Source organism: Ascaphus truei, unplaced genomic scaffold (genome assembly GCF_040206685.1).
Source record: "Ascaphus truei isolate aAscTru1 unplaced genomic scaffold, aAscTru1.hap1 HAP1_SCAFFOLD_2250, whole genome shotgun sequence".
Classification (NCBI taxonomy): domain Eukaryota; kingdom Metazoa; phylum Chordata; class Amphibia; order Anura; family Ascaphidae; genus Ascaphus; species Ascaphus truei.
The window spans coordinates 24,041-43,645 of record NW_027455166.1 but is presented as its reverse complement, the minus strand read 5'-3'; the positions used below and the strand labels follow the sequence as shown (position 1 = coordinate 43,645).

Genomic DNA, 19,605 nt, shown 5'->3' with positions numbered 1-19,605 from the left:
CTCCCCTCTCCCCCTCCCTCCCCCTCCCCCTCCCCTCTCCCCCCTCCCTCTCCCCCTCCCCTCCTCCCTCCCCCTCCTCTCTCCCTCTTCTCTCCCCCTCCCCCCTCCTCTCTCCCCCTTCTCTCTCCCCCCTCCCCCCTCTCTCTCCCCTCCCCCCTCCTCTCTCCCCCTCCTCTCTCCCCCCCTCCCCCTCCCCCCTACCCCCCTCCCCCCTCCCTCCTCCCCCCCCTCCCCCCTCCCCCCTCCTCCTCTCCCCCCCTCCCCCCTCCTCTCTCCCCCCTCCTCTCTCCCCCCCTCTCTCTCCCCCCCTCCCCCCTCCTCTCTCCCCCCCCCTCCCCCCCCTTCCCCCCTCCTCTCTCCCCCCTCCTCTCTCCCCCCTCCCCCTCTCTCTCCCCCCCTCCCCCCCTCCCCCTCCCCCCTTCCCCCCCTCCCCCTCCCCTCTCCCCCCCCCTCCCCCTCCCCTCTCCCCCCCCCTCCCCCTCCCCTCTCCCCCTCCCCCTCCCCTCTCCCCCTCCCCCCCTCCCCCCCCCCCCCCCCTCCCCTCTCCCCCCCTCCCCTCTCCCCCCCCCCTCCCCCTCCCCCTCTCCCCCCCTCCCCTCTCCCCCCCTCCCCCCTCCCCTCTCCCCCCCGTCCCCCTCCCCTCCCCTCTCCCCCCGTCCCCCTCCCCTCCCCTCCCCCCTCCCCCTCCCTCCCCCTCCCCCCCTCCCCCTCCCCTCTCCCCCCCCTCCCCTCCCCTCTCCCCCCCTCCCCTCTCCCCCCTCCCCTCTCCCCCCCTCCCCCTCCCCTCTCCCCCCTCCCCCTCCCCTCTCCCCCCCTCCCCCTCCCTTCTCCCCCCCCCCCTCCCCCTCCCCCCCTCCCCTCTCCCCCCCCTCCCCCTCCCCTCTCCCCCCTCCCCCTCCTCCCTCCTCTCTCCCCCTCCCCCCTCCTCTCTCCCCCTCCCCCCTCCTCTCTCCCCCTCCCCCCTCCTCTCTCCCCCTCCCCCTCCTCTCTCCCCCTCCTCTCTCCCCCTCCCCCCTCCTCTCTCCCCCTCCCCCCTCCTCTCCCCCCCTCCTCTCTCCCCCTCCCCCTCCTCTCCCCAACCTCCTCTCTCCCCCTCCCCCTCCTCTCCCCAACCTCCTCTCTCCCCCTCCCCCTCCTCTCCCCAACCTCCTCTCTCCCCCTCCCCCTCCTCTCCCCAACCTCCTCTCTCCCCCTCCCCCTCCTCTCTCCCCCTCCCCCCTCCTCTCTCCCCCTCCCCCCTCCTCGCTCCCCCTCCCCCCCTCCTCGCTCCCCCTCCCCCCTCCTCTCTCCCCCTCCCCCCTCCTCTCTCCCCCTCCTCTCTCCCCCTCCCCCCTCCTCTCCCCCCTCCTCTCTCCCCCTCCCCCCTCCTCTCCCCCCCCTCCCCCCTCCTCTCCCCCCTCCCCCCTCCTCTCCCCCCTCCTCCCTCCTCTCTCCCTCCCCCCTCCTCTCCCCCCCTCCCCCCTCCTCTCCCCCCCTCCCCCCTCCTCTCCCCCCCTCCCCCCTCCTCTCTCCCCCTCCCCCCTCCTCTCTCCCCCTCCCCTCTCCCCCTCCTCTCTCCCCCTCCCCTATCCCCCCTCCTCTCTCCCCCTCCCCCTCCTCTCTCCCCCTCCCCCTCCTCTCTCCCCCTCCCCCCTCTCCCTCCTCTCTCCCCCTCCCCCTCCCCCTCCTCTCTCCCCCTCCCCCTTCCCCTCCTCTCTCCCCTCCCCCCTCCTCTCTCCCCCTCCCCCCTCCTCTCTCCCCCTCCCCCCTCCTCTCTCCCCCTCCCCCCTCCTCTCTCCCCCTCCCCCCTCCTCCATCCCCCTCCCCCCTCCTCCATCCCCCTCCTCTCTCCCCCCACCCCCCTCCTCTCTCCCCCCACCCCCCTCCTCTCTCCCCCCACCCCCCTCCTCTCTCCCCCCACCCCCCTCCTCTCTCCCCCCACCCCCCTCTCTCTCCCACCTCCCCCCTCTTCTCTCCCCCCTCCCCCCTCCTCTCTCCCCCCTCCTCTCTCACCCCTCCTCTCTCACCTCCCCCCTCCTCTCCCCCCCTCCCCCCTCCTCTCTCCCCCTCCCCCCTCCTCTCTCCCCCTCCCCCCTCCTCTCTCCCCCACCCCCCTCTCTCCCCCTCCCCCCTCTCTCCCCCTCCCCCCTCCCCCCCTCTCTCCCCCTCCTCTCCCCCCTCCTCTCCCCCCCCTCCCCCCTCTCTCCCCCTCCCCCCTCCTCTCCCCCCTCCTCTCCCCCCCTCCCCCCTCCTCTCCCCCCCTCCCCCCTCCTCTCCCCCCCTCCCCCCCTCCTCTCCCCCCCTCCCCCCTCCTCTCCCCCCCTCCCCCCTCCTCTCCCCCCCTCCCCCCTCCTCTCCCCCCCTCCCCCCTCCTCTCTCCCCCTCCCCTCTCCCCCCTCCTCTCCCCCCTCCTCTCTCCCCCTCCCCTCTCCCCCTCCTCTCTCCCCCTCCCTCTCTCCCCCTCCCTCTCTCCCCCTCCCCCTCCTATCTCCCCCTCCCCCCTCCCCCTCCTCTCTCCCCCTCCCCCCTCCCCCTCCTCTCTCCCCCTCCCCCCTCCCCCTCCTCTCTCCCCCTCCCCCCTCCTCTCTCCCCTTCCCCCCTCCTCTCTCCCCTTCCCCCCCTCCTCTCTCCCCCTCCCCCCTCCTCTCTCCCCCCACCCCCCTCCTCTCTCCCCCCACCCCCCTCCTCTCTCCCACCTCCCCCCTCTTCTCTCCCCCCTCCCCCCTCCTCTCTCCCCCTCCCCCCTCCTCTCTCCCCCTCCCCCCTCCTCTCTCCCCCTCCCCCCTCCTCTCTCCCCCTCCTCCCTCCTCTCTCCCCCTCCCCCCTCCTCTCTCCCCCTCCCCCCTCCTCTCTCTCCCCTCCCCCCTCCTCTCTCCCCCTCCCCCCTCCTCTCTCCCCTCCTCTCTCCCCCTCCCCCCCTCTCCCCCTCCCCCCCTCCCCCCTCTCTCCGCCTCCCCCTTCCTCTCTCCCCCTCCCCCCTCCTCTCTCCCCTCTCCTCTCTCCCCCTCCCCCTCCTCTCTCCCCTCCTCTCTCCCCCTTCCTCTCTCCCCCCTCCCCCTTCCTCTCTCCCCCTCCCCCTTCCTCTCTCCCCCTTCCTCTCTCCCCCTCCCCCCTCCTCTCTCCCCCTCCCCCCCTCCTCTCTCCCCCTCCCCCCTCCTCTCTCCCCCTCCTCTCTCCCCCTCCCCCTCCTCTCTCCCCCTCCCCCTCCTCTCTCCCCCTCCCCCCTCCTCTCTCCCCCCTCCTCTCTCCCCCTCCCCCCTCCTCTCTCCCCCTCCCCCCTCCTCTCCCCCTCCCCCCTCCTCTGTCCCTTTCTCTCTCCCCCTCCTCTCTCCCCCTCCCCCCTCCTCTCCCCCCCTCCCCCCTCCTCTCTCCCCCTCCCCCCTCCTCTCTCCCCCTCCCCTCTCCCCCTCCTCTCTCCCCCTCCCCTATCCCCCCTCCTCTCTCCCCCTCCCCCTCCTCTCTCCCCCTCCCCCTCCTCTCTCCCCCTCCCCCCTCTCCCTCCTCTCTCCCCCTCCCCCTCCCCCTCCTCTCTCCCCCTCCCCCTTCCCCCTCCTCTCTCCCCCTCCCCCCCTCCTCTCTCCCCCTCCCCCCTCCTCTCTCCCCCCTCCCCCCTCCTCTCTCCCCCTCCCCCCTCCTCTCTCCCCCTCCCCCCTCCTCCATCCCCCTCCCCCCTCCTCCATCCCCCTCCTCTCTCCCCCCACCCCCCTCCTCTCTCCCCCCACCCCCCTCCTCTCTCCCCCACCCCCCTCCTCTCTCCCCCCACCCCCCTCCTCTCTCCCACCTCCCCCCTCTTCTCTCCCCCCTCCCCCCTCCTCTCTCCCCCCTCCTCTCTCACCCCTCCTCTCTCACCCTCCCCCTCCTCTCCCCCCCTCCCCCCTCCTCTCTCCCCCTCCCCCCCTCCTCTCTCCCCCTCCCCCCCTCCTCTCTCCCCCTCCCCCCTCTCTCCCCCTCCCCCCTCTCTCCCCCTCCCCCCTCCCCCCCTCTCTCCCCCTCCTCTCCCCCCTCCTCTCCCCCCCTCCCCCCTCTCTCCCCCCTCCCCCCTCCTCTCCCCCCTCCTCTCCCCCCCTCCCCCCTCCTCTCCCCCCCCTCCCCCCTCCTCTCCCCCCCTCCCCCCCTCCTCTCCCCCCCCTCCCCCCTCCTCTCCCCCCCTCCCCCCTCCTCTCCCCCCCTCCCCCCTCCTCTCTCCCCCCTCCCCTCTCCCCCCTCCTCTCCCCCCTCCTCTCTCCCCCTCCCCTCTCCCCCTCCTCTCTCCCCCTCCCTCTCTCCCCCTCCCTCTCTCCCCCTCCCCCCTCCTCTCTCCCCCTCCCCCCTCCCCCTCCTCTCTCCCCCTCCCCCCTCCCCCTCCTCTCTCCCCCTCCCCCCTCCCCCTCCTCTCTCCCCCCTCCCCCCTCCTCTCTCCCCTTCCCCCCTCCTCTCTCCCCTCCCCCCTCCTCTCTCCCCCTCCCCCCTCCTCTCTCCCCCCACCCCCCTCCTCTCTCCCCCCACCCCCCTCCTCTCTCCCACCTCCCCCCTCATCTCTCCCCCCTCCCCCCTCCTCTCTCCCCCACCCCCCTCCTCTCTCCCCCTCCCCCCTCCTCTCTCCCCCTCCCCCCTCCTCTCTCCCCCTCCTCCCTCCTCTCTCCCCCTCCCCCCTCCTCTCTCCCCCTCCCCCCTCCTCTCTCCCCCTCCCCCCTCCTCTCTCCCCTCCTCTCTCCCCCTCCCCCCCTCTCTCCCCCTCCCCCCCCTCTCTCCTCCCCCTCCCCCTTCCTCTCTCCCCCTCCCCCCTCCTCTCTCCCCTCTCCTCTCTCCCCCTCCCCCTCCTCTCTCCCCTCCTCTCTCCCCCTTCCTCTCTCCCCCTCCCCCTTCCTCTCTCCCCCCCCCTCCCCCTCTCTCCCCCTTCCTCTCTCCCCCTCCCCCCTCCTCTCTCCCCCTCCCCCCTCCTCTCTCCCCCTCCCCCCTCCTCTCTCCCCCTCCCCCCTCCTCTCTCCCCCTCCTCCTCTCCCATCCCCCTCCTCTCTCCCCCTCCCCCTCCTCTCTCCCCCTCCCCCCTCCTCTCTCCCCCCTCCTCTCTCCCCCCTCCCCCCTCCTCTCTCCCCCTCCCCCCTCCTCTCTCCCCCTCCCCCCTCCTCTGTCCCTTTCTCTCTCCCCCTCCTCTCTCCCCCTCCCCCCTCCTCTCTCCCCCTCCCCCCTCCTCTCTCCCCCTCCCCCCTCCTCTCTCCCCCTCCCCCCTCCTCTCTCCCCCTCCCCCCTCCTCTCTCCCCCTCCCCCCTCCTTCACCCCCTCCCCCCTCCTCTCTCCCCCTCCCCCTCCTCTCTCCCCCTCCCCCTCCTCTCTCCCCCTCCCCCCTCCTCTCTCCCCCCTCCCCCCTCCTCTCTCCCCCTCCCCCCACCTCTCTCCCACTCCCCCCTCCTTTCTCCCCCTCCCCTCCCCCTCCTCTCTCGCCCTCCCCTCTCCCCTCTCCCCCCTCCTCTCTCCCCCTTCCCCCCTCCGCTCTCCCTTTCTTTATCTCACTCCTCTCTATCCCCCTCCCCCTCCTCTCTCCTTTTCTCTCTCCCCCTCCTCTCTCCCCCTCCCCCCTCCTCTCTCCCCCTCCCCCCTCCTCTCTCCCCCCTCCTCTCTCCCCCTCCCCACTACTCTCTCCCCTCCTCTCTCCCCCTCCCCCCCCCTCTCTCCCCCTCCCCCTTCCTCTCTCCCCCTCCCCCCCCTCCTCTCTCCCCCTCCCCCTCTCCTCTCTCCCCCTCCCTCTCCTCTCTCCCCCTCCCCCTCCTCTCTCCCCTCCTCCTCCTCTCTCCCCTCCTCTCTCCCCTCCTCTCTCCCCCTCCCCTCTCTCCCCCTCCCCTCTCTCCCCCTCCCCCTCCTCTCTCCCCCTCCCCCTCCTCTCTCCCCCTCCCCCCTCCTCACACCCCCTCCCCCCTCCTCCTCCCCCTCCTCTCTCCCCCTCCCCCTTCCCCCTCCCCCCTCCTCTCTCCCCCTCCCCCCTCCTCTCTCCCCCTCCTCTCTCCCCCTCCCCCTCCTCTCTCCCCCTCCCCCCTCCTCTCCCCCCTCCTCTCTCCCCCTCCCCCCTCCTCTTCCCCCCTCCCCCCTCCTCTCCCCCCCTCCCCCCTCCTCTCCCCCCCCTCCCCCCTCCTCTCTCCCCCTCCCCTCTCCCCCCCTCCTCTCTCCCCCCTCCTCTCTCCCCCTCCCTCCCTCCCCCTCCTCTCTCCCCCTCCCCTCCTCTCTCCCCCTCCCCTCCTCTCTCCCCCTCCCCCCTCCCCCTCCTCTCTCCCCCTCCCCTCCTCTCTCCCCCTCCCCCCTCCCCCTCCTCTCTCCCCCTCCCCCCTCCCCCTCCTCTCTCCCCCTCTCCCCTCCTCTCTCCCCCTCCCCCGCCTCTCCCCCCTCCCCCTCCTCCCTCCCCCTCCCCCCTCCTCTTTCCCCCTTTTCTCTCCCCCTCCTCTCTCCCTCTCCTCTCTCCCCCTCCTCTCTCCCCCTCCTCTCTCCCCCTCCTCTCTCCCTCTCCTCTCTCCCTCTCCTCTCTCCCCCTCCTCTCTCCCTCTCCTCTCTCCCCCTCCTCTCTCCCTCTCCTCTCTCCTCTCTCCCCCTCCCCCGCCTCTCCCCCCTCCCCCCTCCCCCTCCTCCCTCCCCCTCCCCCTCCCCCCTCCTCTTTCCCCCTCCTCTCTCCCCCTCCTCTCTCCCCCTCCTCTCTCCCCCTCCTCTCTCCCCCTCCTCTCTCCCCCTCCTCTCTCCCTCTCCTCTCTCCCTCTCCTCTCTCCCCCTCCTCTCTCCCCTCTCCTCTCTCCCTCTCCTCTCTCCCCCTCCTCTCTCCCTCTCCTCTCTCCCCCTCCTCTCTCCCCCTCCTCTCTCCCCCTCCCCCCTCTTCTCTCCCCCTCCCCCCTCTTCTCTCCCCCTCCCCCCTCCCCCCTCCCCCCTCCTCTCTCCCCCTCCTCTCTCCCCCTCCCCCCTCCTCTCTCCCCCTCCTCTCTCCCCCTCCCCCCTCCTCTCTCCCCCTCCCCCCTCCTCTCTCCCCCTCCCCCCTCCTCTCTCCCCCTCCTCTCTCCCCCTTCCCCCTCTTCTCTCCCCCTCCCCCCTCTTCTCTCCCCCTCCCCCCTCTTCTCTCCCCCTCCCCCCTCTTCTCTCCCCCTCCCCCCTCCTCTCTCCCCCTCCCCCCTCCTCTCTCCCCCTCCCCCCTCCTCTCTCCCCCCTCCTCTCTCCCCCTCCTCTCTCCCCCTTCCCCCTCTTCTCTCCCCCTCCCCCCTCTTCTCTCCCCCTCCCCCCTCTTCTCTCCCCCTCCCCCCTCCTCTCTCCCCCTCCCCCCTCCTCTCTCCCCCTCCCCCCTCCTCTCTCCCCCTCCTCTCTCCCCCTCCCCCCTCCTCTCTCCCCCTCCTCTCTCCCCCTCCTCTCTCCCCCCTCCCCCCTCTTCTCCCCCCCCTCCCCCCTCTTCTCTCCCCCTCCCCCCTCTTCTCCCCCCCTCCCCCCTCTTCTCTCCCCCTCCCCCCTCTTCTCTCCCCCTCCCCCCTCCTCTCTCCCCCTCCCCCCTCCTCTCTCCCCTCCCCTTTCCCCCGCCTCTCTCCCCCTCCCCTGCCTCTCCCCCCTCCCCTGCCTCTCCCCCCTCCCCCGCCTCTCCCCCCTCCCCCCCCCCCCCCGCCTCTCCCCCCTCCCCCCCCCCCCCTCCTCTACCCACCTCCCCCCTCCCCTGCCCCTCCCCTCCCCCTCGCCCCTCCCCTGCCCCTCCCCTCCCCCCTCGCCAATCCCCTGCCTCTCCCCCCTCCCCCTCCCCTCCCCCCTCGCCAATCCCCTGCCTCTCCCCCCTCCCCCTCCCCCGCCTCTCCCCCCTCCCCCTCCCCCGCCTCTCCCCCCTCCCCCTCCCCCTCCTCTACCCACCTCCCCCCTCCCCTGCCCCTCACCCCTCACCCCTCCCCCTCCTCTACCCACCTCCCCCCTCCCCTGCCCCTCCCCCCTCACCCCTCCCCCTCCTCTACCCACCTCCCCCCTCCCCTGCCCCTCCCCCCTCACCCCTCCCCCTCCTCTACCCACCTCCCCCCTCCCCTGCCCCTCCCCCCTCACCCCTCCCCGCTTGCCCCTCCCCGCTTGCCCTCCCCCCTCACCTCTCCCCGCTTGCCCCTCCCCGCTTGCCCCTCCCCTCCCCCCTCGCCTCCCCCCTCGCCCCTCGCCCCTCCCCCCCTCCCCTCCCCCCTCCCCTCCCCCCTCGCCCCTCCCCCCTCCCCTCCCCCCTCGCCCCTCCCCCCTCCCCTCCCCCCTCGCCCCTCCCCCCTCCCCTCCCCCCTCGCCCCTCCCCCCTCCCCTCCCCCCTCGCCCCTCCCCCCTCCCCCCTCCCCCCTCCCCTCCCCCCTCGCCCCTCCCCCCTCCCCTCCCCCCTTGCCCCTCCCCCCTCGCCCCTCCCCCCTCGCCCCTTGCCCCTCCCCCCTCGCCCCTCCCCCCTCGCCCCTCCCCACTCCCCCCTCCCCCTCCCCACTCCCCCCTCCCCCTCCCCACTCCCCCCTCCCCCTCCCCACTCCCCCTCCTCTCTCCCCCCCTCCCCTCCCCCGCCTCTCCCCCCTCCCCCTCCCCCGCCTCTCCCCCCTCCCCCTCCCCCTCCTCTACCCACCTCCCCCCTCCCCTGCCCCTCACCCCTCACCCCTCCCCCTCCTCTACCCACCTCCCCCCCTCCCCTGCCCCTCACCCCTCACCCCTCCCCCTCCTCTACCCACCTCCCCCCTCCCCTGCCCCTCCCCCCTCACCCCTCCCCCTCCTCTACCCACCTCCCCCCTCCCCTGCCCCTCCCCCCTCACCCCTCCCCGCTTGCCCCTCCCCGCTTGCCCCTCCCCCCTCACCTCTCCCCGCTTGCCCCTCCCCGCTTGCCCCTCCCCTCCCCCCTCGCCTCCCCCCTCGCCCCTCGCCCCTCCCCCCTCCCCTCCCCCCTCCCCTCCCCCCTCGCCCCTCCCCCCTCCCCTCCCCCCCCCTCCCCCCTCCCCTCCCCCCTCGCCCCTCCCCCCTCCCCTCCCCCCTCGCCCCTCCCCCCTCCCCTCCCCCCTCGCCCCTCGCCCCTCCCCTCCCCCCTCGCCCCTCCCCCCTCCCCTCCCCCCTCGCCCCTCCCCCCTCCCCCCTCCCCCCTCCCCTCCCCCCTCGCCCCTCCCCCCTCCCCCCTCCCCCCTCCCCTCCCCCCTCGCCCCTCCCCCCTCCCCTCCCCCCTTGCCCCTCCCCCCTCGCCCCTCCCCCCTCGCCCCTTGCCCCTCCCCCCTCGCCCCTCCCCCCTCGCCCCTCCCCACTCCCCCCTCCCCCTCCCCACTCCCCCCTCCCCCTCCCCACTCCCCCTCCTCTCTCCCCCCCTCCCCTCCCCCTCCTCTCTCGCCCTCCCCTCTCCCCTCTCCCTCTCCCCCCTCCTCTCTCCCCCTTCCCCCTCCGCTCTCCCTTTCTTTATCTCACTCCTCTCTATCCCCCTCCCCCTCCTCTCTCCTTTTCTCTCTCCCCCTCCTCTCTCCCCCCTCCTCTCTCCCCCTCCCCCCTCCTCTCTCCCTTTCTCTATCTCACTCCTCTCTCCCCTCCTCTCTCCCCCTCCTCTCCCCCTCCTCTCTCCCCCTCCCCCCTCCTCTCTCCGTTTCTCTATCTCACTCCTCTCTATCCCCCTCCCCCCTCCTCTCTCCCTCACTCCTCTCTATCCCCATCCCCCTCCTCTTTCCCCCCTCCCCCATCTCTCTCCCCCCTCCCCCATCTCTCTCCCCCTCCCCCCATCTCTCTCCCTCCCCCCCATCTCTCTCCCTTTCTCTATCTCACTCCTCTCTATCCCCCTCCCCCTCCCCCCTCCTCTTCCCCCCTCCTCTCTCCCCCTCCCCCCATCTCTCTCCCTCCCCCCATCTCTCTCCCTTTCTCTATCTCACTCCTCTCTATCCCCCTCCCCCTCCCCTTTCCCCCTCCTCTTCCCCCTTCCTCTCTTCCCCTCCCCCCTCCACTCTCGCCTTCCTCTCTCCCCCTCCCCCCTCCTCCCACCCCCTCCTCCCTCCCCCTCCTCCCTCCTCTCCCCCTCCTCTCCGCTCTCCCCCTCCTCTCCCCCCTTCTCTATCTCAATCCTCTTTATCCCCCTCCCCCCTTTCTATATCCCCCTCCCTCCCCTTTCTATATCCCCCTCCTCTCCTCTCCCTCCTTTGCCTATCCCCTCCTCTCTCTTCCCCCCCGCCTCTCTTTCCCCCCCTCCTCTCCCCCTCCTCTCCCCCTCCCCTCTCCCCCCTCTCTTCCCCCCCTCTCTTCCCCCCCTCTCTTCCCCCCCTCTCCCCCCCTCTTCTCCCCCCCCCTCTCTCCCCCCCCTCTTCTCCCATCTCTTCTCCCCCTACTTCCCCCCTCTCTCCATCCCCCCTCTCTCCTTCCCCCTCCTTCTCCCCCCCCTCTCTTCCCCCCCTCTCTCCCCCCCCCCTCTTCTCCCATCTCTTCTCCCCCTTCTTCCCCCCTCTCTCCCTCCCCCCTCTCTCCCTCCACCCTCTTCTTCCCCCCCATCTCTCTCTCCTCCCCTCCTCCTCTCCTCCCTCTTCCCCCCTCTTCCCCACTCTCTTTGTCCCCCTCTTCCTCTCCACCACCCTCCTCTCCCTTCTCTCTCCCCCCTCCTCTCCCTTCTCTTTCCCCCCTCCTCTTCCCCCCTCTTCAAAAACTCTCCATCAGTGTATATACATAGTGACAACTCATACAGGTAAGAGGAAAAATATTCCGTGAATATAAGTGCGAAATATACTCAACCCCGTTATAGCGCGCTCCGTTACAACGCGAATCCGCTTATAGCGCGGTGCCAGCGTGGCTCCCAATTTATCGTATTTATGAATACTTTACAACACGATTCTTGGCGTCTTAAATACAATTGTACATTATTTCTACCGCGATCCGCTTATAACGCGATGTGATTCTTTGGACCCCAAGCACCGCGTTATAAGGGGGTTGAGCTGTATATGTATATTTGTGAGGGTAATGTACGTCCCTTTTGGAGTTATATCGTGTTGCCCACTATCGTAATAAATTGCAGGTGGTATTGCACCTTCGTAGGAGGTCCTCCATGGAGTGTAAGCTCCTGTGTCCCACATTGACAGAAGAATTAACGTATCGTGGGCCCATTGTTGGAGGATCTGATAAATACATTAATATAGAAAGTATTATATGATCACCGGAGCAGTCGTGGTATTGGTGCTGGACACACAAAATTGCCGATAAGAAGCGTTTATTTTTCTCATGGAACACATGATATAATCCAACGTTTCGGTCCTCGGAGACCTTCTTCAGGAGTAACCAAACGTCGGGTTATCAGATGTTCTATGGGAAAATAAACTCTTCTGATCATATAATACTTTCTAACTATTTATTTTACCACACATGGAACTAAGGCGAACTGCTAGAGGATTTTTTTTTGTCAATTTACATCTATCCCTCTTATTTTGTGTCAACCGGATTTCTCTCTCTCCCTCTTCTCCATATAATGATATTACAGGATAAGTATAAGGTCCATATTACATACAGTGCTTATCACTAACTGCAGAGGACACCTCCAAGGTCGAATACTTCCACAAGGACTAGCGCCCGTTTTCGGAGCATATAATGAACTCACTGATGATGAACACGGACAAAAAGCGGATGACTGAGAAGATCTTGAATCACGCCCTGCAGATCATCTTCTTGATGACTGGAGAGGTGAGAGTTGCTGGATAAGGTCCTAATGGCACCACTCTTACCTTCTTCCCTATAGCAGGCTCATTACTATGTGAGGTACTTTGAGATGCAACATCAAAGGACAATAGTTGTCCATTCTTGATTGATGAGTATATTCATCATACGTGAAGCACTTATTGAGTCAGCATGTCCCCCCCCCCCCCCCACCCCTCCCCCAGATTATTTCTGAGATGATAAAATGTTATGAGGACAGAGGTAATCCATGCAAGATAGAATTACTCATACTTCCCAGACTGGAAAATCAGTATCGGAAAGGTTTAAAGTATCCAATCGAATACAAGATCAGGTATCAAGTTTATCCTGTTTCATGGATCACCACCAGGATCATCAAGAAAGGTTTGTGGTGAGGATGTCCTAATCAAGTCACTTTAACATCCACCTTACATTATCCCATATATAACATCAATGGGCAGATCTAATTAGATATAGGAAGAGCCTGGGAGCAGGCAAGATGATTGAGCACAGGTCATTAAGGAACATGATTTGGTGGAAGAACAGCAATTAGATGCATGGTGTCAGAAGGATGTTCTTGGGGATAGGAAAAGGATTGTATTAGAATTAATCTTTGGGCAGAGGAAAGTGATTACTTTTGGGTGCAGTGGAATCAGTGACCATATAGAAAGCATTGTTGGGGAAGTCACTAAAGATATGGAACTCTTAGGGAGAGTTAGATCTTCTTCCAAAAGAGACACGTGACACAAAGTCTTTGTTCCTCTTACTCCAGCTTTGACATATCATCCTATCCCTTATCATTTTGTAGGAATATATAGTGGTGAAGAAGCATGACTCCTACAGCCGCGGTCCTTGTGGGCCAGAAAACTTCTTGAAGACTCAGACCTCCATCATGGAGCATCCAACTGACTCACCGATACATCACAGAAATGATGAGAAGAAGATGGTGACAGAGAAGACCGTGGAACACTCCATCAAGGACAATCATTTGTTGACTGGAGAGGTGGATAATAGCCCATACTTCCAACTTTATTTAGTCTTTAAGCCCTAGATGGAAGGTGTATCTGTAAGCCTGTGGTTGGGTAGGATTGTTCTGGGAAATGTAGATATTGGGGGCGCGGTGTAATTGAAGCAAATGTTGGAGGAGAAGACTTGGAATGTTGGGCAACACCCAGCTCATCGAGTCTCGTAACGCTACCCTCTGCTGCTGTCTTCTTATAGCACAATAATCATAGAAGGGATATTTATGTTATTGAACTTCCTACAATTACATATCGATTACTGGATATGAATAACTCCTCCTAGCTGTGTGTATTCTCCTACTGCACCGACACACTTTATTCGAGCAAATACCCGGTATGTACCTGGCAGATACCTGGAATGCGCCGCTCCTCACCTCTGACAAGCCCCGTTCCGTTTGCCTTCCCAGCCTGGGTTCATGCCTGGCTGATGGGCGGCTGATCTGTTAAATGATAATGATTAGGATTTAATAGGCTGCAATGCTTCGCGTGTCTACCAGATGGCATAAATTCATGAATTGTAATGCAGTATATATATATGTACTGTGCAGTATTGCAGCCAGCGGGAATAAAATGCTTCAATCCCTGCCGGAAAATAACTCAATGCACTCGGGCAGAAAACAGTCACAAACCTCAATACACCCGAGTATACCCGAATTCGTGGGACTAGCCGAGCTCGAATAAAGTGTGTCGCCAGTGTATGTCGAAAAGTGACAAAAACCTTGCACCATACAGTATACACTTTACAGCAAATATAAATATAATGTTCGCATGTCTCAGACAGGTCTGTTGCTTTTCACCATTATCTCGGCATACAGTGCTTCCACTGCAGCCAGGGATTCTGGGAAATGACATGCAAATGAGCACACAGTGTCACCTTTTGCTGTAACTGTACAATTGGAGGTTTTTTTTTCTCACTTTTTACCCACCCTAACTTATTTAAGGTGCGGGTGAAACCTATCCCAGCTTCACATTGCAGAGCCAGCATAACCATCCCCACACTGATGAGACCCAAACGGTCGAAACAGCTGTCGGTGAGAAGGTTTATTGGCTCTGCTCTTCTTTAACCCAAGCTGTATGTATGTATGTATGTATGTATGTAGCATGTATATCTTTATTTATATAGCGCCCACAGCTGTACTTGGCGCTTTACCTTAGAGACATTACAGTACAATACGACAATAAGTGCAACAAATTAGATCAGGCAATAGGAAAGGAAATCCCTGCCCCGGAGAGCTTACAATCTAAGGGGTATGATGGGAGACTTGCAGAGACAGCAGGTGAGGGAATGAGCGCAGTAGATGGCAGTCATTGGTAGGAGTGACTGTGAGTGTGAGACAGTAGCCATGAGTCCAAGCTCATCTAAGAGGTGGGTTTTAAGGTTTGACTTAAAGGTGGGGCGATAAGGTGCTTAATCGTATACTGAGTGTGAGGGAGTTCCACGGGTAAGGGGCAGTGGGGGGGAAAGGGTTTAAGGTGAGAGAGCAGTAGAGGTGAAAGGGGCGGAGAAGAGACGGTTATGGGTAGAGCACAGGAGCCAAACAGGGGCATGGCGAGAGAACAAGCTGATATGTAGGGGCTAGCAGATGAGTGGAGAGCCTTGAAAGGAGGAGAACTTTGTAGGTGATCCAAAATTTGACGGGAAGCCAGGAGAGGGATTTAAGGAGATGAGCAGTTACCTGTTTTGGGAGAAAGTGAAATTATTCTAGCAGCTGACCTCTGGATAGGTTGCAAAGGAGAAAGTTGTGAGGCAGGGAGGCCTGTTAGTAGCATGTTACAGTAATCCAGACGGGAGAGGATAAGGGCAGGCATTCGCGTTTTAGCAGTAAGTTACAATTTTTTATTTATTTATAAAAATGTTTTACCAGGAAGTAATACATTGAGAGTTACCTCTCGTTTTCAAGTATGTCCTGGGTAGAGTTAAAATGACAAATACGTGGTTACAAATACAGTTACATAAATGAACAGGCTATAAGGCTGTGCTGAAAAGCAGCGTGATACGGTAGGCAGAAGCTTATAGTTCACAATGGTTAAGAAGTAAAAGTGGATCAAAGAACATGACATGGAGATCACTTTCAAAATAGGTAATGTTGTGCAGAAGAACCTTTCATTAATATTTCCTTAATGTGTGTGGATGTCCGTGTGTCTGCCTTTCTGTGCCCGTGTGTCTCTGGGTAGCCACCTACTTGGTTTTGAGGACAAGACCCGTTTTTGTTACCGTCGGCATGTGTGTATATACATACACCTGTAAACGTCTCTGTATCCTTCTGTTAAGGGTGTAATGGGAAGCCTCAATGAATTCCACACCAAATGCCAAATATGAGTTTAAGCCTGTACACATTCTGCTGAATGTACTCAGGGTTATTAACCTTGCTCTCTTGGGTTCCCATAAGCAAAGTAGTCCCATAAAACCAAATACCATGCCTTGATACTGATAGGGGCTGTGCCAGGGCAGAACTTCAATCTAAAAGGGCTTCAATAGAAAGCCTATATTGGTCTGAAGAATCCAGCATGGAGCTGGTTAATTGCAGCCACAGACAATTAACCAGTCTCCACCTGGCTCATCATACAGGTAGAAAAGCCTCCTGCTTCAACTGCAGGAGATCTCTTGAGCACAGAGGGACTGTGCTGTCAGAAGAGATTCCCAGGAACAAGTGGTCTTGAGCATAGGACTGTGCTGCCAGCAAGATCCCTATGAACCAGATCTCTATTCCAGGGCACAGCGGACCCTGGAACCCGGCAGAGGGTGGCTCCCAACGGACACAACCCAGAGACTGACATAAAGAGCCCCCTGCAGATAGGGACTGGAAAAGTGAGTTAACCCTTACAAAGGGATAGGGTGTTTGTTTGTTTATTTGGTTGCTTTCTTAAATCTCTATTGCTTAAGGCTATGGGTTGAAGAAAAGCTATGGTTTATTTTCCCCAAATATGTCTCCCTGGTTGTACCTCTGCACCTGTCTCTTACAGGGGCATTCCTTGTATTACAGGTACCTATACAGTGTGATGATGTTGCCGTCTATTTCTCCATGGAGGAGTGGGAGTATTTAGAAGGACACAAGGAGCTCTACAAGGACGTCATGATGGAGGGCCACCAGACCTCTCTTGGTAAGAGAAGATCTTTTCTAATTCCGATCGAGGTGCCATCGTATTCTAGTGTCTGGGCACGATTCCAGGTTACGTAAAGGACAAGCTGAGACTCAATTCTAGAGTGACATCTTGATATAACAAACCCATGTTAGAAATATTTTGTTGAATAATAATATTAACATGTTACAACTCTTCTCTGCAAATGTGTTGGTGCCACCCAGATTGTGAACCTGGGAAATGAAATTGAATAGAGAAATAATCAAAGACAAATATACACGTTTGAAGACATCTTTGAAAGTATGGAGCGCATGTCATCCAAACTCATACCCTTCTGTACTGGAATAAACAGGCTGTCACGGTGTGAATCCAGAGAGTGTTTCAAACATCGAGAGAGGAGAAGAGCCTTGTGTAAGCGGTCCAGGGGACATTGAAGAGAAGGATATGCATGTAGAAATATGTGCCGGTAAGTAATTTTCACAGTCTCTTCAAATCATTTTGATTTAAAGGTGCCATCGAATGTTGAATCGGCTCCCTTGGGACTATTAACCCTATGAGTGGTGCACGGCCCATCCGCCACAGTACGGTCACGTGACCTCGGTGCCCATTTTCTGGGTTAACGGAAGAGGAGAAGGACTCCTCCGTTTCTGCACCTGGGCAGATGGCGTCCGACGCTCCATGGTAACGCAATCGAACCCCGAAAAAAAAAAAACAGACCCTTTGAGGGTGACATAGTCACTATGTAATGGGTGCTCTCTATAGTGATTTTCTGTTGAAAATAGCCTAAACTGCTGATGAATAAATAATAACCCCCTAAGAGTTCTATGTACTAAGCGTCTCAAGTAGCATTGTTGGCGTAAATTTGCTGCTCAACAATCTCGAATGTAATTGCGCTTATTCGTGCGTTTGTACTAACCTTATGTTTCGCAATGTGCTCCTTAAAGAAGCAATATATTTTAAATCCTATATTAATATTGGACATCTTTGTAGAAAGGAAAGGTATACAGGGATATACCAAATACGTAAACATGGGAAGGATGTTGATCCAGGGAGTAATCCGATTGCCAATTCTTGGAGTCAGGAAGGAATTTATTTTTTCCCCTTATGAGATATCATTGGATGATATGTCTCTGGGGTTTTTTGTTTGCCTTCCTCTGGATCAATAAGTATAATATAATAATATAGATATAGGATAAAGTATCTGTCGTCTAAATTTAGCATAGGTTGAACTTGATGAGCGTACGTCTTTTTTCAACCTCATCAACTATGTAACTATGTAACTACTATGTAACTATGTAACATACCACATCCCCTCCACCCCCACTCGCCATTTTTTTATGCATCATACTTAGGTGCTTGCTGGTCGAATATGATCACCCTATCGCCACGCATGCGCGATTGATCGGCGCATTTAGATAGAAAACTGGGACATTTAGTCAAATCTCGGGACAGAGAGCAAAAAACGGCACTGTCCTGGCTAATCAGAACCAACGCTAATACCATCCTAGCCCCTGTTAATAGTTTTAAATACTTGGGCAGATGGTTTGACTACCATTTAACATTTGGGATTCACATTGATACCCTGACATCAAAAACCTATGCCAAACTGGGTGTACTTTACAGGAACAAATCCTCCCTAAGTCTGCTGGTCAGAAAGCGTATCGCACAGTAAATGCCAATACCAATTATCGACTATGGGGACATAGTATGGCTCGGCACCCCAAATCCACCTTAGCAAACTTGATGCCCTCTACAATTCAATATGCCGTTTTGTTCTCCAATGCAACTACAACACACATCACTGCGAAATGCTCAAAGAACTAGATTGGTCATCACTAGAGTCTAGGCGCACAGTTCATCTCTCCTGTCTTGCCTTCAAATACTTTCTGGGCAAGCTACCCGTCTATCTGAACAAGCTCCTCACCCCTACCACACGCAGCACTTATCATCTGAGATCTGACTCCAAAAGACTGTTCATGGTCCCAAGGCTCAGCAAAGTATCCGGACGTTCCTCCTTCTCTTACTGTGTACCCCAAAACTGGAACAATCTACCGGAGACTCTCACAGCCGCCACCAGTCTACGTTCTTTCAAAACTAAGGCTGTCTCACATTTTAATCTGGTCTGTAACTGTTTCATACGCCTATAATATATATTATCTCTAACTGTGCATGCAATGTCTTGTATATAATGTATACCCTGCTCATTTATGTAACTGTATTTGTAACCATGCATTATTTGTCATCATAACGCTATGCCCAGGACATACTTGAAAACGAGAGGTAACTCTCACTGTATTACTTCCTTGTAAAATATATTTTTAAAATAAATAATAATAAATAAATAACCCAGGACGTCTGGTCACCCTAATCCTACCTCATTTCGATCCACGAATTTATGCTTCACATGATGACGCACCATTTGTTGAAGGTTTGCGCTATTTTTTAGCACAAAAATGTCGACTCACCAAAAAATGCATTTTTTTAGAATATAGGCTCCTAAATGTTAAAAATGCATTTACTGTGTATATTTTAGCTATATATACTTACTAGTTATTATTATATATGTTAGTTATTAATATTATTATTATATACTTTAGTTATTATGATTACTATTTCATATATACGTTGGTTATTATTATTATTATTATTTAATTACAGTGTATTAATTTCCTACAGACGCATCCAATAGCAAAAATACACCCGAAAGATCCCACAACTCTCTTTTGCCACAAGATAGTATAAAGAAAGAAAAAGATATCCTGCAGGATCATCCAGGAGACCAGTGCAGCAGCCCATTGAAATTAAAGAAGGAGAATAGAAATGGAGCGAGAAACTTGGCTGGAGCAGGAAGTATCACAACCCCCCCGGAATATGCTTTGAGAAAATGTAAAGCAACAGAAGAGATGTCTACTGAAGATGAGGAGAAGAGCATCAACGGGAAGACGAAGGTAGTGAGAATTTGCAAAAACATCCCTGTAAAGACCTATAACTGCAGTGAATGTGGGAAGAGTTTTAATCACAAATCCATGTACGCGTCTCATCTTAAAAACCACAGAGAAGAAATCTCTACTCCAAACTCATTTTTTGTTATACATCCGGGAACTCGCATAGGAGACAAGTCATTTGCTTACTCAAAAAGAAGTAAGCCTTTTGTGAAGCAAGAAAGAATTCACAGAAAGAAGTCGTTGGTGGATTTTTCCAGCGGTGCAACGGGAAAGTTGTCTGTATGCTCTGAATGCGGGAAGTATTTTTCTTGTAACTCGCATCTCTCTAGACATCAGAGAATTCACACGGGAGAGAAACCTTATGCTTGCCCTGTATGTGGGAGGCGCTTTTCTTGGGCGTCATCACTTATAACGCATAAGAGAACTCACACAGGGGAGAAACCATTTGCGTGCACTGTTTGCGGCAAACGCTTTTCTGATTACTCTGGTCATGCTAAACATCAGAGAATCCACACAGGAGAGAAACCGTTCTCTTGCTCAAACTGTGGGGAACGGTTTGCCCAGAGCTATCAGCTTGCTAAGCACCAGACAACTCACTGTGAATGGAAAGCTATTAGTGATTCATTGTGAAACTTTTTTTTTTTTTTTTTTTTAAAACCTCACCACAGTATATTACACAACCAATGCACGTGCGTGAGATATTGATGGAGTAATGAATAGCATACGAATGCCACATAGTCAAATTTAAGATTAATTTTATGATCTCACAAAGATTTTTAAATCAATGTATAATATTTTTTCAGGGAGTAGAGTGGTTGTAATCAAAATATGGTTTTCCCAAAAAATTCACAGACCCGCAGTACCAATACGTGCAGTATTTATTTGCAGACCCACAGAACCACTTCTTTTTTTTTTTTATTTACCCGGTAACTGGAAATGTAGGAAATAAGTGCTTTTCAGACACAGTTTAG

The 19,605-nt window shown here is 59.2% G+C and overlaps 1 protein-coding gene across 3 annotated transcripts; it reads left to right on the top strand.

Moving 5' to 3' along the window:
- The first annotated feature begins 11,390 nt into the window (after positions 1 to 11,390).
- On the top strand, positions 11,391 to 19,282 carry LOC142477678 (zinc finger protein 567-like). Of its 3 annotated transcripts, XM_075582341.1 has the most exons (6): positions 11,391 to 11,595; positions 12,395 to 12,589; positions 15,322 to 15,417; positions 15,593 to 15,710; positions 16,042 to 16,155; positions 18,366 to 19,282. In XM_075582341.1, exons 1-6 carry the CDS (start codon positions 11,503 to 11,505, stop codon positions 19,262 to 19,264), a joined length of 1,515 nt encoding a protein of 504 aa, XP_075438456.1. In that variant the 5' UTR covers positions 11,391 to 11,502; the 3' UTR covers positions 19,265 to 19,282. The 3 variants fall into 3 exon arrangements, with proteins under 3 accessions (XP_075438456.1, XP_075438457.1, XP_075438458.1); XM_075582342.1 differs by lacking the exon at positions 15,322 to 15,417; XM_075582343.1 differs by lacking the exon at positions 16,042 to 16,155.
- The last annotated feature ends 323 nt before the right edge of the window (positions 19,283 to 19,605 follow it).